This window comes from Sabethes cyaneus, chromosome 3 (assembly GCF_943734655.1).
Source record: "Sabethes cyaneus chromosome 3, idSabCyanKW18_F2, whole genome shotgun sequence".
Classification (NCBI taxonomy): Eukaryota; Metazoa; Arthropoda; class Insecta; order Diptera; family Culicidae; genus Sabethes; species Sabethes cyaneus.
The window spans coordinates 178,465,763-178,480,882 of NC_071355.1; the positions used below are offsets into that span (position 1 = coordinate 178,465,763).

The following is a 15,120-nucleotide window of genomic DNA, read 5'->3' on the forward strand; positions in this document are numbered from 1 at the left end:
ATGTGAGGTTTATATCATTTTCATTCAATGTGGAGTACCAGGGGAGGAAGGTTTGGTAAACGTTACGTAATTTAATAGGGGAGGTTGTGTCAAGCGTTACTTAATGTTACATAGGGGAGGGAGGGGGTCTAAAAACCGGAATCTTTGCGTTACGTAATTTATGTACCACGCCTTTCCGGCCGTTCAATTATTATTCAGCTGACCGGTTTCTCACCTGATCACTCCTTGGTTAACTTCCATTCCGTCTCTTTCTGTCACCATTGAAATGTACCAGTTTGTACCTTTTGACCATCTGTTTGTGACCGGGATTACCCCTTGGTCCCTACATATATCAGGCTTCGGCGTTTATCCTTTACGAGATTCATTCACATTCTCATAGAACTTGCGTCTTATTATCCGGCAATAGCTGGTTTAGCTTATTACGATCTCTGTCCTCCTCCTAGCGTTTTTTCCTTCTCAGGATCGTGGTTAACTCATTCCGCGCTCATCGATACTTGGCCAAATTTTCTCTCGTGTTAAGGTAATGCAATCGTTTTTCATAGTTCTTTTTTTCTTCTCCATTGCTTGTTGGCATTTTATGTCAAACCAATCACATCTAGCTCCACAGAGAAAGGTCACACGAGAATACTTGAGAAATTGATTGATTTTATCCAAAACAGTGTGAAACAGATCATCAAGGATTTAGGTGGTCCTACATTCTATAAGGTAGTAGTTAAGCGAGAAACTACAATAATTACAACTAATAGTTAACTGTACAAATACTTTTTGCTGCACTTTTGAGCAATTCAAACTATTGTTATCATTACTTCCAGTACCGCCATCCGGGGTGAGATTGTGCCACGGGGGTGAGATTGTGCCACGGGGGTGAGATTGTGCCAAAAACCAAAAATGTTTATTTGTGAAAATTTATTATATCTATAGAAACTGGTAACCTAAATTCGAAATGATGATACACATAACATATTTATCCATAACTTAGAATGGAACACAGATAATATTAGCAAACTATTTAGCCTAAACAGGGTTTCAAAGTTCGCGATCAAAAATACGCGGAAATAACGCTTGTAAAAAATGTCCCGCATAAACCAACACAAACAAGAAATCGCTTCAACTTGCTATCTTGAAGGTATATAAACTAATCATTTACAATATATTGAAAGGTTATTATGCGTTGGATAAGTTTTGATAATGAAAATAACATTTTTCGAAACTTTGTACTTTTCGAGCTTCACGGGGGTGAGATTGTGCCAAGCCATAATGATCGATCCAATTTGTGGATTTCACATACACAATAAAAATACGTCTGTATATACCAGTACACTCACATTATTTACTATTGAGCACAATATTTTGACAGATCAGATTGCATCATCCATTTGGGAGCAAACAGCATAGTCTGCTAAATAATTTAAACTAATGTTTACTTTTTCTCTGGAAATTTCAGATACTTTGAATAACCACTCTAATATAAGACGAATATATTATACCGTGTATAAACTGCCAGTTTTAAGAAGAGGGGAGGGGAGTGGGATAGGCCACATGTTCTGCGGCCGCGGTTTGTCGAACGAAGTAATGGTTACTTTTGTTAAACAATCAAATAGGTATGCCCCGTTAGGATACACCCCTTCATATACCTCCCCCTTGTTAACCCTAGAAACGCTACTGGCTATATAAAAGCTGTCCATTGACTACGAACTCATTTTTAGTTATTCCAGACCTCTAAGGGTTATATTCGTTCATACTTTTTGTATGATGCGTTGTTTTTGGCCGACCCCCTACCCCTAATAGTCCACTTAGTTCATGGATGGCCCCATGTGAACTACTTTATACTGATATTTAGGTTTATGTTGTTTATAAACATGTTAATGTTCACTGTTAAGGTTTTTAGCCTAACTTTATGTTTTTGGCACAATGTCACCCCGTAGAAGGGGTGAAATTGTGCCATAGTTCATGCACTTCCAGTAAAATCAGGTTTCATTGTAACTAAACCATCTCTACGGTAGTTGTTAATTGAACAATTTAGTATATATTGACAGGTTTGAAATCAACTTAGTTCATAAATTGTGTGTATACTGAGATAAAAAACAAAAATACAATACAAAACTTTTTTGGCACAATCTCGCCCCGGATAGCGGTACCATTCTTTGCAAAAATACTGAACAATATTATTAAAAGAATTCCACGTCGTTCGAATACTTTTTTGACTGACTGCAGATACTCCTGACCAGTAACACTAACTTTATGTTTTCTCACTGGCATGGTTTAGGGCGAGAATAATGGTGGTTTTTTACTTTGCTAAACCCAGTGTTTATAAAATCAGAGCAGCAAAAATCTCATTAAGATCTCATGCGCACGGAATTTTAACCGTGATTATAAACGGCAAACTCACAGATGAGTCTCGCTATCACATGCGATGTTTCTGTTGCTCTGTAATGTGAACCGAGTTCAACTGTGAGCGTTTTGCTCTCTTCTTCCACAGCTAGTACTCCTGTAATGAGCAAGAAAGCGGAATAGTTTACATGTCATAAAGGATAGCTTCAGCAGCGAAAAAGACCGCACTTTCTCATGAATTAAGATGGTAAACATATTAGCGACATTTGCGTTTTTTTTCTTAACCAGTAAAAGAAAAGCTCAATAAGAATTAGATAACAATTCGAAATCGTCTAAAGTGAGTAAAAATTCGATACATCTAACCTCTCCCAGCCGAGATTCAAGCATACGATGACTGATTTTTTGGACCAGCGTCTTACATCGAGGGTACATGGGAGGCGAATTCAGTATCTCAAATTATTTGAAATACTGAAAATCAATAGTTTCAAACATTAGTACATAAACAACTGCATACAATAATCAGGCCACAATTGAAGCAGATAAATAAATCAATAAAAGTATTTGATAGTTCTGATAAATTTGTATTTTTTTATGGGTATTTCTGTAAAATATCACGCTGTTCAAAAAAGTCACGAAACATAGACGCCTTGACTAGTTGCCAAAAAACGAAGCATTGCAGACGTTTTCAATAAAATAAATATTGAAGAAAGGTAGTTTTTTGTCACACTGGAATAATGTTTGAACCAAAAAACCCATCTTTATGCGATTTAGTACTTGCTAGTTCATGCTTGCATTCAAATTTAGATTCAAGAGCGTTGAATTATATGTAAAACTTTATGTTTTCAAATTTAATTTATTCGAGATAAAAAAATAACATCTTTAAGTCGTATATATAGTAAAGAGCAAAGTATGCCCTTCAAAATGCCGTTAAAAAAATATTTTTTTCGTTTGCCCCCACTAAAGATATCAACATTGGAAAAGGGCCTATTTTAAAAAGAAAAATGCTAATTACTCATGATTGGCTCAATGTATAAGCACGCTATATGCTGCAAAATTTTTGTCTTAAAGAGTCCTAAAAGTCATTTAAAGGCAACCTTTCCGAAAATTTCGCAATTAAAAAGTTACAACGACAAAACCGTTTTTTTAAGAGTCACCCTAAATCGATTTAGAAAAATGGCTCCAAATCAGTCAATTGAAGAGATACAACAAAAAAAATTTTTTAAATTGCATAAAATTAACAGTTCTACAACTTTGATGAACAATGTTTACTTCTAGTTTTCAAAATAAAAAAGTTAGATTTTCGATTTGTATGAAAATAAGAACCACCCTAAAATTTGATAGTACTCAAATGAGCGCCTTTCTACATGCAACAACTTTGTGGAACACAAGGTTTGTCTGGAAGGTCAATTTTAGGCTAGAAACCTTAATTTCCGCCTAAAATTGTCTCCTGGACCACTGTGCAATGGTTTTAGTCGTTCTTTTGTTGTAATCGATGGAAGCGACATTTTTACCACGTTTGTAATTGTTAAAGTAGTTGGTGGTAAATGATTAAACGCTGTTATAATAGATAATGAATTATTATGAGCTCTAACATTCAATCACACTCTCAAATTGGTAGAAAATCAAAACTAGAAAAGGATTTTTATAACATAACTTAGATTAGAACAAGCAAAATAAAATAAGCCTTGGTTGCTAAGGTTTATCTATCGCAACTAGAAACCTTTATAATTTTGGTTCGTCATACTTCGCAGGCAGTACGGGACAATAGCGGGTCCAATGCTACGACGGTTTTATTGCGTCTAGCAGCTTCTCCCAGCCGAGATTCGAACATACGACGCCTAGCTTGTTAGACCAATACCGTACCTCGAGGCAGGCTGAGAAGATAAAAAAACTAAAATTATTAGCAAAAGTATGTAAATTGCCATAATTATCAACTCAAACGTGTTGTTCCAATAAGTGAGAAGAAATGTACCTTAAACCTAAACCGGATTAGTCTCAAAGGTGTTAATTAGTAAGTCAGTCGTCGAATGTATAATTTTATATTTACGACCCGAATAGCACTGCTGATAGGGAGGAACTGTAAGAGTTAATAAATATAATGGCCAAGAATTATTGTAAATGCTAGGTTTTGTCATATAGGCCACTTTTCGGTCCATTAAGCGATGGCATCTATTTTTTCGGCCTATGACATAGTTCTAGTAGAAGAACAGGTGGTTTTGACGTCCTTTGAATAAAAAATAGTAAATTACTTATAGTCTTGAGAAAATAGTTATAACCTATTAAAATTGTATGTCGGCAAAGTATTTTTATTGGCGAAAGAAAAGGCAAATAGGCTGAATTTAGAAGTACCCTTCCGTACCCTATATAGATAAACATTGTTTTTTTTTTCAATTTTTACGACTTAGTCTCAAGATAGTTGCAGTAATTCTTTCACCCTAATGAATTTCCTAATTCCCATAATGAAATGAACTTCCACGGTGATCTCTCCGTGCGCCTTTTTTTGTTTTGCGACTTAATTTTATCCAAGCAAATGCTTCTGTGTATGCCTTTTCATAGCAGGTATTAACTCATCAACTTTTCGATTGAAGGTCAGACACTCTAGTAGGAATGCCTTCGCTGCTCTGCATTTCCCTCGTGTGAAGCGTGCCGGTATAGGTAGGTACATATATAGTTTGCCAGGAAGCACGCGCACGTTAAAAGGGGCACGGCGCTGGGTGTTCCCTGCCTTGTTGCCGAATCGCGACGCGAGTTGCCTCCGTCCAATACGAAGCCGTGCGCAGTTCTAACCAGCTTGCTTGCAGCTCGTTCTAATTTGCTAGTGTATGCGTATTGTTGTTCGCTTGCTGGCTCGACCGCGGTTCAGCGGTGTAAGTCTAAGTAAAAAAAGTATACAACTCGCAAGTCAGGGTTTGTATGCGCGACTAGCGATTCTCTATTTACACTATCACGTCATCAAAATAGATCGGTTGTCATCACTTCGTTCAGCAAACGTTCGTTGACAATGCGGATCGTCATCACTTAGGTGTTGTTTTAGCGACGGTACTGGGCCACTAAAGTAGCTAGTAGCTACCAGATAAGTGGCCTACTGTCAGGCGTTTTAATTCAGAATGTGCAATTTTTTTTCAGATGAAATTTTCAACTTTTTTAAATTTACTACAGACGACTAAGTTATAATTTAAGCATTTTATTTTTTGTCAAGTTAATTTTAACGGTGTTCTTATATTTCATATTTCATTTAATATTTTTCAATTGGGCAATAAATAAATATTTCTTTATTTCGGATAAAAATACAAATAGTAACTAACGAAATTTTGATCTGGTTGATATTAATGTTGACTCCCCTTGGCTACATAATCTAATACAGATTCCTATTTCTCTTCCAGGCAAAAGCTAACGTCGCCCAAATGGAATCCATTCAAGGGTATTCGGTTGCGGTGGAAGGAGAAAATTCGCCTAAACAACGTTATCTGGCGATGCTGGTATATGCAGTGTAAGTATGGCTTTTCTATTTTTATTGTCAAGCCAAACGGAAACCTTTTCAAACACCAAGCAGCCCTAGTAGACGAGTCAAGTGCTCATTATAGTTCCTTCATAGTTGCCCAAGAGAGTTTATCAATAAAAAAAAAGAAAGAAACCGTTATAAACACACCCTCACTTGTTGCTGCTGTACTGATAACGAAATCGCGAAGACGACTCTGCCCGTGCGGCAGCAAAAGTTGCAGTAATTTATACCTCATATTCATAGGCACATGCAGCATGCAGCGTTGGATCAAGTTGGTGATGTCTCATGACGCCGGGGATTACATTCAGATCTAAAAATGGCTTTGACGGACAAAACTTTACTTGGCTACGTGATGTTTGCAGCTTCTGAACGAAAAATAATTGCAACCGGCAGCTTCAATTTATTATTATTATTATTTCCCCCGTCGGCATGTGCCAATGACTTACGTTACAGAAACAGTGGCTTTAGCTTCTTCTCATGCGATGGAAGGCGTGACACAGAAATATCAAAACCATAGTTGACGGCTGAGGATTTGGTATACAGAACAACTGCTGGAGGAGTTGAAGAACTACGGCAAGTTGTACTGCGAGAACTTTTATGCGACTACTTTCCTAAATCACTTTCCACCGACTCGCTGAACAGATTCGTGAGAATGTACGAAACCGGATGCAGTGAAGGACGGTCAACGGCGGACCACATCTGAAGACCAACAGTTGAAAAAGTCTAAAATGTAAACAAACCGCGTTAAAGTTCATTTTCTCATACTAGTCCAGCAAAAAATAGCTTTCACTTGGTTAGGTTTACATTTTACACTTGGGCCCTTTCATATTTGCACTGGGTCAGGTCCTCCAAAAAAAGCTGTGAATACAGAGTGCCTACGCACCACTTGTTCATTGACTTCAAAGCTGCATATGATTCCATCGACCGCAAAGAACCATTGAAAATCATGGATAAAAACTGCTTTCCCGGGAAGCTGATCAGACTGAAAAAGCTATGATGGATGGTACGGAGTGCTGTGTGCGGATTTCGAGTGTATTGTTTAGTCCATTCGAATGTCGCAGTGGGCTTCATCAAGGTGATGTGGGAGACCTTACCTGCTGTTCAAATGCGCCAAAAGGTATATGCTGGTCGGTGAAACCTTAGCCAACCGTTGATGACGAGTGTAACGATCGACGGCGATGTCTTGGATGTCTACCTTGGCCCACTGTGCTCGCGTTTTCGAGAGACAACCCAGGTAACCAATAAGTATTACCAATGCAGACCTACATGCAGGCCAATAGGCATTTAAGTCACCTTAATGGCTACTTAAATGCTAATTTGGCAAAATGTATGGCTCCTTTATTGCTCTACACCCTCTTATAATGCTGGCAATGCTCGTTTACAGCTGATTACCGACAAGAAGATTTTAAAAAGAATTTTGAATGCCAATTTACAACAGCTACGCAGTCAAAAAGCTAATATACAGCAACGTGCTGTATAAAATGCCAGATATGCTAATAAGCGATTGATTTAGTACTAATGGTAACGCTCATTGGTTACCTGGGATGTGCTTAGAACTATTTTTGGCTGCGTACAGTAGAACTAAATGTAGAGGCGAAGGGAGAAATATGAACTCATACAGCTATGCGGCGATCGCAGCATTTAAAAGGTGGCTAAAGCTGAACGGATACGGTGGGTAGGGCATGTTTCAAGAATGCCGTACAATAACCCTGCGGAGATAGAGTTAGTTTAAAATTCAGTAGGAAGAGTCGACGAGAAGCACAGTGGCTACACAAGATGGCTAGAGTGTAGAGTAAGCGGTATCCAAGGATTTGAGTGCTTCAGTCCACAACCGAGTCAATTGGAAGTTATGTACACATCAAGTTATGTTTCACCTCATAGGTATGCACCCCAACGGGTTCTTTTGAAAATTAATGCAGTGTCGCCGCTGCATAGTCGGACGCCATCAGGGATAGTAGACACTCGAACGCCGAACTTTGATTTCCGGTCGCACTTCGTGGTCACCGCACCGTCGTTCGGCTGTCGTTCTTTGGTTGGGTGCCGCATGGTGCATTCCGAAGACATATAACTCCACACCAAATAGAAGAACTTGGCACCGACGTACGGTGTAATTTTCGTTTCTGGCGCGAGTCGCAAAATGCATCTAAATCGGTTGCGTGCTAGTTATGATCGGAGCACAAAAATTTAGCACCGCTAGCGGTACGGTGCGTGCACTCGCAAGTGCACCGCTGCAGAATAATAATCGAAACTATGGATAGTCTTCCTGATGACAAGATTGTTTCTTCTCACGTTATGCTTTTGCTTGCTAATGGTTAGAAGACTAGAAGGTTTTTTCTAGAATTCGAAAAGAGTAAAATAATAGGCTTCTCTTATTCGAAATTGGTATACTGAGAAAATCCACAAGTTTTATTTTTGAAAGTTTTCGAATATTCCATGAAAATTAACAATGTACTACTGTACTGAAAAATAGTAACAAAGCAAAGCAATGTGTTTAAACATCCTCAAAACTTGACCCTTCATCACCCAAGTAACAATTCTAAAGCTACTTGGTTTTACTTGAATTTTATAAAGGTTTTATTGCGGCATTGATCACTGCCTCTGGTTTTATTGTGGTATTGCGCAATACCAAGAGGATGCGAGTCCAAACACATTTATACTAGCTAGAAAACCATAATAAATCTGTTAATAAAGCAAATTTATTATGGTTGCTTATTTTACCACGTTAAAACTTGTTGGCTGCACCACGTCTCTTATAAACTTACTATAAGTGTGGCATAGCAATAAAAAATGGCGCACCAATCAAAATTGATCTTATCGCGGTTGCTTGTCAAACTCTGTGCCCAAGTAGCACACTATAAGCCCATTTAGTTGAAGCAACCGGTATACGACTGAAATTAGTCATATTTCGGTTACCACAACAACTTTGTAACAACCGTGCTAGTAGGGTGTGTAATAAATCTGTTTGTTTTATAGAGCTCTTAAAACGGTAACACCCTGATCAAACAGTTTTGCCTTTCTACTATATAAATATATAGTATAAAGGTATAGAAATCACTTGGAAAACCGGAAATGGAAAGAAGGTCCTGCGGGCCGAATGTTATATACCATTCGACTCAGTTTCGAAAACTGAGCATTTTCTGTGTGTGTGTATGTATGTGTGTGTGTGTGTGTGTGTGTGTGTGTGTGTGTGTGTATGTAACGCTTTTAATCTCACTCACTTTTCTCGGAGATGGCTGGACCGATTTTAATGTTCTTAGTGTCAAATGGAAGGTCTAGGTGTCCCATTGGTCGCTATTGAATTTCATTTTGATCGGACTTTTAGTTCAAAAGTTATGTATAAAAATACGAAAAATATGGGACTTCATTATCTCATAGATCCCTTAACCGATTTGAACAAAATTGATTGCATATGAAAGAGGAGCCTTACAAACCCTTAACTTCCAAATTTCATGATGATTGGACTTGTAGTTTGAAAGTTACATAAAGAAATGTGAAAAAATAGTATTTAAAACATATTTTTGTAACATTTAAGAATTAATTCAATGAAAAACATCATACATTTTATTATTATTTGAAAATTACTGCTGAGATCTATCAAACGAAACCGAGTTATTTAAAATCGGACGGTTCATTCAAAAGTTATTCAAACTTTAACACTTAAGCACCGTATATTAAACCGTTAAAACGTGTGAAATCAAAACGTATCAATCAAATGTTGATTGTATTCAATGTGCGCGATGTATGTATGTATGTATGTATGTATGTATGTATGTATGTATGTATGTGTATGTGATGACAATTTGCAATGAAATTCAAGAAAAGTGAGAAACATGTCAAAAGTCAGAAGTTTTTGAAGCCTCTTAGTGGAATACGAACTCTGAAATAAAAGAAAAGAAAAAAACTTTTACCGACTAAATTCCACTATTTAATATTTATTCGCGACAGATACGTATACACTTTGAAAAAAGACACTGATGAAGCCTGCATGTTGTAGGCGAACTACGTATCTGTCGCAAATAAATATTAAATAGCGGGATTCAATTGCAAAGTTTTTTCTTTTTTTTGATTTTAGATTTCAATTGTCATTTTCTTCACTTGCTGTTACTCACAATTGCACGCAAAGCGGAGAAAAGCAGTTAATTTAAGTATATAAGTATAGTGTTGTATAGGATCAGAATACTAGTGAGTTGATTTTTCCAAATAAATTTATACAAATTTCATACAAATTTTGCGCATCAATATATGCTCTTTTCAATCCATAGATACTAGAGCTTAGAAATGTTATATGAAAAATAGGAAGTAAACGTTGCACGGTAGTAACTTTGTACGATTTGTTTTCGTTAGTGACATTTTAAAGGACAGATGTCTTATGTCATGTATCATGTTTTAATAAATAAATCAAAAATGACAAGCATTGGAAATCATATCGATCATATTTCTCATTCTCAAGCATGTTTATGGTGCAGTTTTTGCACTATTTTTCGACCTCATCTTGTTTTCCTAACCCCCTAACATTGTAAAAACGATGCGATCAAGCTAATGACTATCTTTTCATGAAAGTACAGTCAAAAGAAGCTCAAGTTTTGATTTTCATGCAAAAATAATCATCTGAAGGAGCGCAAGCTAAGAAAAAGTTCAATTTCTCTTTTTCATATCTAATGCTCTATTCAGTTATTTTTTCTAATTCAGATATATTGCAAAATTGAAGCCAAGCAAACTAATAGTAAAATTTTGAGATTAATCATTTTGTTGTAGATATCCTTTTTCTTCAAAAACGAAGTATAATAATAATAATTTTTCTGAACTCTTGTTTTTCAAAGATGCTAACTTTTGAACGCATGGTATTAATATCAAAATATCAAAAAAAATCTACCCTTTGGGCTAAAACCACTCAAAACAAATATCAAAAAATATGCTATGAACGCATATTTCATATTGTCAGTTCAAAACAAGTTTCGTATGTGGCTCTGAAACCCAAAAGTTAAGGCCGACCGATTATAAAACTAAATAAGGTGTTCATCAAATAACATAAATGACGCTTACAAGTATTTACGCACCCAAGGAAAGAAATTATAATTATTCTACGCAATACGTTGTGAATTTTACTGGCAAATAAGGATTTTGAGGAATACGGAACGGATATTTAAAAATATAGTCAAGTTAATTATGGATGTTCCTGAGAAATTAAATAATGATTATTGTGGCAGTAGAAAGGCTAGGTCACGCCGCTAGGTGGATTAATTCGGGTTTTTTTACTGCTATTGTAAAGAATCTCGTTAGCTCGCAAACAAAAATTCATCAAAGCAAAATGTTTTGCAGAAGGCAAATTATTATCAATCGTTTTTTTTCTGTCACAGTAAGCACCTAAAACGAGTTTGCTAGAAATTGAGATTGACTAACTGAATATATTTTGTTGAACAACCAGTTTTTGAAAATTGCAAAACTTCAGTGGCGCGTTGATTTTTTCCACCTATCATATCAATATGCACGATAAAACTAAATGCGCACATGCTGCAAACCAACGAAATTGCTTAACCCTTTCTGTTCCAGGGGTGTTTTGGTGATTTACAGTTTTTGATCATGTAAAAAAGCTATTAATAAACAATTCATCAAACGCAACTATACACCTTGTAAAACAATGTTTTTACTACGTTATAAAATCAAAATATCCATATTTGAATGCCTCAAAAATTTTATCGGTCGATTTTAGTATCGGAAGTCATGGAGCACCTGTGCTACCATGGGACAGAGAGGGTTGAAATTTATTAAATATTCTATGGGATATTTTATTATGGTCGCTATACCTAAACTAGGCTGACCAGACGTCCCGGATTTGGATGGCTTGTCCCGGGAAGTGTCCCGCATTGATTATTTTTTTAATCGTGCCAATTGAATGTTGAAACGCTCAGAGGAATGCTACAGATGAGTTCTAAGAGGTTTTCAAAAAGTTTCCTATTTATGAATTATTGTTGAAACAAGTGCATTCAACTGAAAAATTTATATATATTTTGTATTAATTTGCCTCTAAATAACTTTGTTATACCGTGGACCGCCGTTCATTTGAACGATTGCTCAGCAAACTAACGAGGTTTGTTTTTAATTTGAATAACTGGCGACCTTAAATATGCTGCACTTGTATGAATTGGCGGCCCTGTTATTTGATTAACTGTCATTTGATTTGATTTGATAAGTCATTTAATATGTCCTGCCGTCGGTCATCGTCGTCAGAATAACGTCGGGGTGGTTCGTGCTGTTTTAAACAATCATCGCCATACAATTTGATCTTGAGTCTCTCGTCGCCAGTTTCCCAGGCGTCGTAGAAGTCTCAAATTGCTTTCGACTTGATCGAGCCATCTGGCGCGTATGTCCCCCTGTCGATGTCCCCACGTATGGCATGCTCGTAGACGACGTGTCCGGCTCATCGTTGCCTTCCGACTTTCGTCAAATGTACGAGCAATCCTTATCCTTAACCCTCTCTGTCCCATGGTAGCACAGGTGCTCCATGACTTCCGATACTAAAATTGGCCGATAAAATTTTTGAGGCATTCAAATATGGATATTTTGATTTTATAACGTAGTAAAAACATTGTTTTACTAACTGTATAGTTGCGTTTGACGAATTGCTAATTTATAGCTTTTTTACATGATCAAAAACTGTAAAACACCAAAACACCTCTGGGACAGAGAGGGTTAAGCAATAACTCACGATTTATACGGATCCGCCACTCTCCGCTTTCACTTTGTACTCCACCAAATATTGTCCGCAGCACATGCCTCAAACACGGCAAGGGTGTGTATGTCCTCCCTGAGCAGCATCACAGTTTTAAGTTCATGAAGAACTACTGGTCTAATAAAGGTTTTGTACATTGTCAGCTTCGTACGGCGGCATATGCTTCTTGATCCTAGCGTTTTGCAAAGAGCAAAATAAGCCGGCTTTCCCGCGTGCATGCGGTGCTGGATCTTTTGACTAGTTTTGTTGTCCGCGGACACAAGTTATCCCAACTATGCGAACTCACTACCACTTCTAGTTCGACGCCATACCGGGCTACCGGCCATGGAAGTCGCGAACTTGTCAGTTTGAGCCTTATCTTTTCATGTATTTGGCCTTCTTCTTCTTCTTCAGCAGCATAGAGCCGGGGTGGCTCGTGCTGTTTCAAGCACTCGTCTCCATTCAACTCGGTCTTGGGCCACTCGTCGCCAATTTCCTAGTCGTCTCAGAAGTCGCAAATCGCTTTCGACCTGGTCGAGCCATCGTGCACGTTAGGCTCCCCTGTTCCTGGTGCCGGTGGGGTTGTTGAAGAGGACTATTTTCGTCGCACAGTCGTCCGGCATCCTTACGACGTGTCCGGCTCACCGTAGCCTACTAACTTTCGCTAGATGTACAATGGGAGTCTCTCCAAGCAGTGCCTGTAGCTCGTGATTCATACGCCTCCGCCACTCTCCGCTTTCAGTTTGTACTCCGCCAAATATCGTCCGCAGCATTTTCCGCTCAAACACGGCAAGGGCGCGTATGTCCTCCGTAAGCAGCGTCACGGCTTCAAGTCCATAAAGAACTACCGGTCTAATAATGGTTTTGTACATTGTTAGCTTCGTGCGGCGGCGTATGCTTCCTGATCGTAGCGTTTTACGAAGGGCAAAGTAGGCCCGATTTCCCGCTTGGATGCGCCGCTGGATCTCCTTACTAGTGTTGTTGTCCGCGGTCACCAGCGATCCCAAATACACGAACTCCTCTACCACTTCTAGTTCGTCGCCGTCAACGGTTACCGTCCGTGGGAGGCGCGCGTTTGTTTCCTTTGAGCCTCTTCCTTTCATGTATTTGGTCTTCGATGCACTTATTTTTAGCCCAATTCTCCTAGACTCCGCTTTCAGTCTGGCGTAGATTGCCTCCGCCGTCGCAAAGTTCCTGGCAATGATATCGAAGTCATCTGCAAAGCCTAGAAGTTGGCTACTCTTGGTAAAAATCGTGCCTCTCGTTTCGATACCCGCTCGTCGGATCACCCCCTCAAGAGCGATGTTGAACAGCATGCAGGATAGACCGTCACCTTGTCTCAACCCTCGTCGCGTCTCGAAGGGACTCGAGAGTATCTCAGAGATGCGTACGAAACACATCACTCGATCCAATGTAGCTCTGATCAGTCGTGTCAGTTTGTCCGGGAAAACCGTATTCGTGCATTATCTGCCATAGCTTGTCTCGATCGACTGTATCGTATGCTGCTTTGAAATCAATAAAGATGTGATGCGTGGGCACGTTGTACTCCCGACATTTCTGCAAGATCTGTCGGATAGTAAAAATTTGGTCCGTAGTTGCGCGAGCCCCCATGAAACCCGCCTGATAATTCCCTACGAAACCTTGTGCTATCGGTGACAGCCGGCGTAACAGGATCTGGGAGAGTACCTTGTAGGCGGCGTTTACCAGCGTAATACCACGATAGTTGCAGCAGTCTAGCCGATCACCCTTTTTGTAGATGGGACAAACCACTCCTTCCATCCATTCCTCTGGTAGCTTTTCCTCCTCCCAAATCCTCGAAATAACCCAGTGTAGAGCCTTTGCTAGCGTTTCTCCGCCATGTTCATAAAGCTCTGCCGGTAGGCGGACCTTCCCAGCGGCTTTATTGGTCTTCAGCAGCCTGATTTCTCGTTTGACTTCTTGGAGATCAGGTGCTAGGACATCACTATCTTCCATGGGCGCTCCTAGGTTAATTTCCGTTCCGCCTCCTTCTGCGACTTCGCCATTGAGGTGTTCATCGAAGAACTGCTTCCACCTGTCGACCACCTCGCGCTCGTTTGTAATTAGATTCCCCCCCTCGTCCCTACACATTTGGCCTTCGATGCATTTATTTTTAACCTAAAATCCTTGTTTCCAGTTTAGGGTAAATTGCCTTTGCCGCCCCTCATTTGTCCAAAAAAATCTGGTCACTTTAACCTCAACCAAATCGATCAGAACAATCTAACAGTAAAACTTTACCTTTGCTGCTCACGAATGATTTTCAAGTTAATAAAGCTGACGAACTTATTTAGCTTTTACCAGAGCGAAAAGCTTTATTAAATCATGGCGATGGCTGTCCAGCAGCGGAACCGGTTTTATTGCTGCTTTCAGCAGAGCGTGATACGTCTACTTGAGCTTATAACCTGATTCTTATAGAGGTTATGAAAACACTCTGAGAAGTGAAGTGGCCCACTTCAGTGGTCAGAAAGCAGTTTTATAGCGGGCATCAGAAAGTTCTGGTGGAGTTTACAGTTTTATTGGCGGTCTTATGAAATTGGTCATGAAAACCACTATACGCACG

At 38.9% G+C, this 15,120-nt stretch overlaps 1 protein-coding gene across 1 annotated transcript in view; it reads left to right on the top strand.

Annotated features, from left to right (window-relative positions):
• LOC128743360 (homeotic protein female sterile) overlaps positions 1 to 15,120 on the top strand; it is a 420,579-nt gene that overhangs the window by 386,216 nt on the left and 19,243 nt on the right. The window contains exon 4 of the mRNA XM_053839915.1: positions 5,715 to 5,821. Coding sequence (XP_053695890.1) covers positions 5,715 to 5,821 — 107 coding nt within the window. The remainder of the gene's footprint in view (positions 1 to 5,714; positions 5,822 to 15,120) is intronic.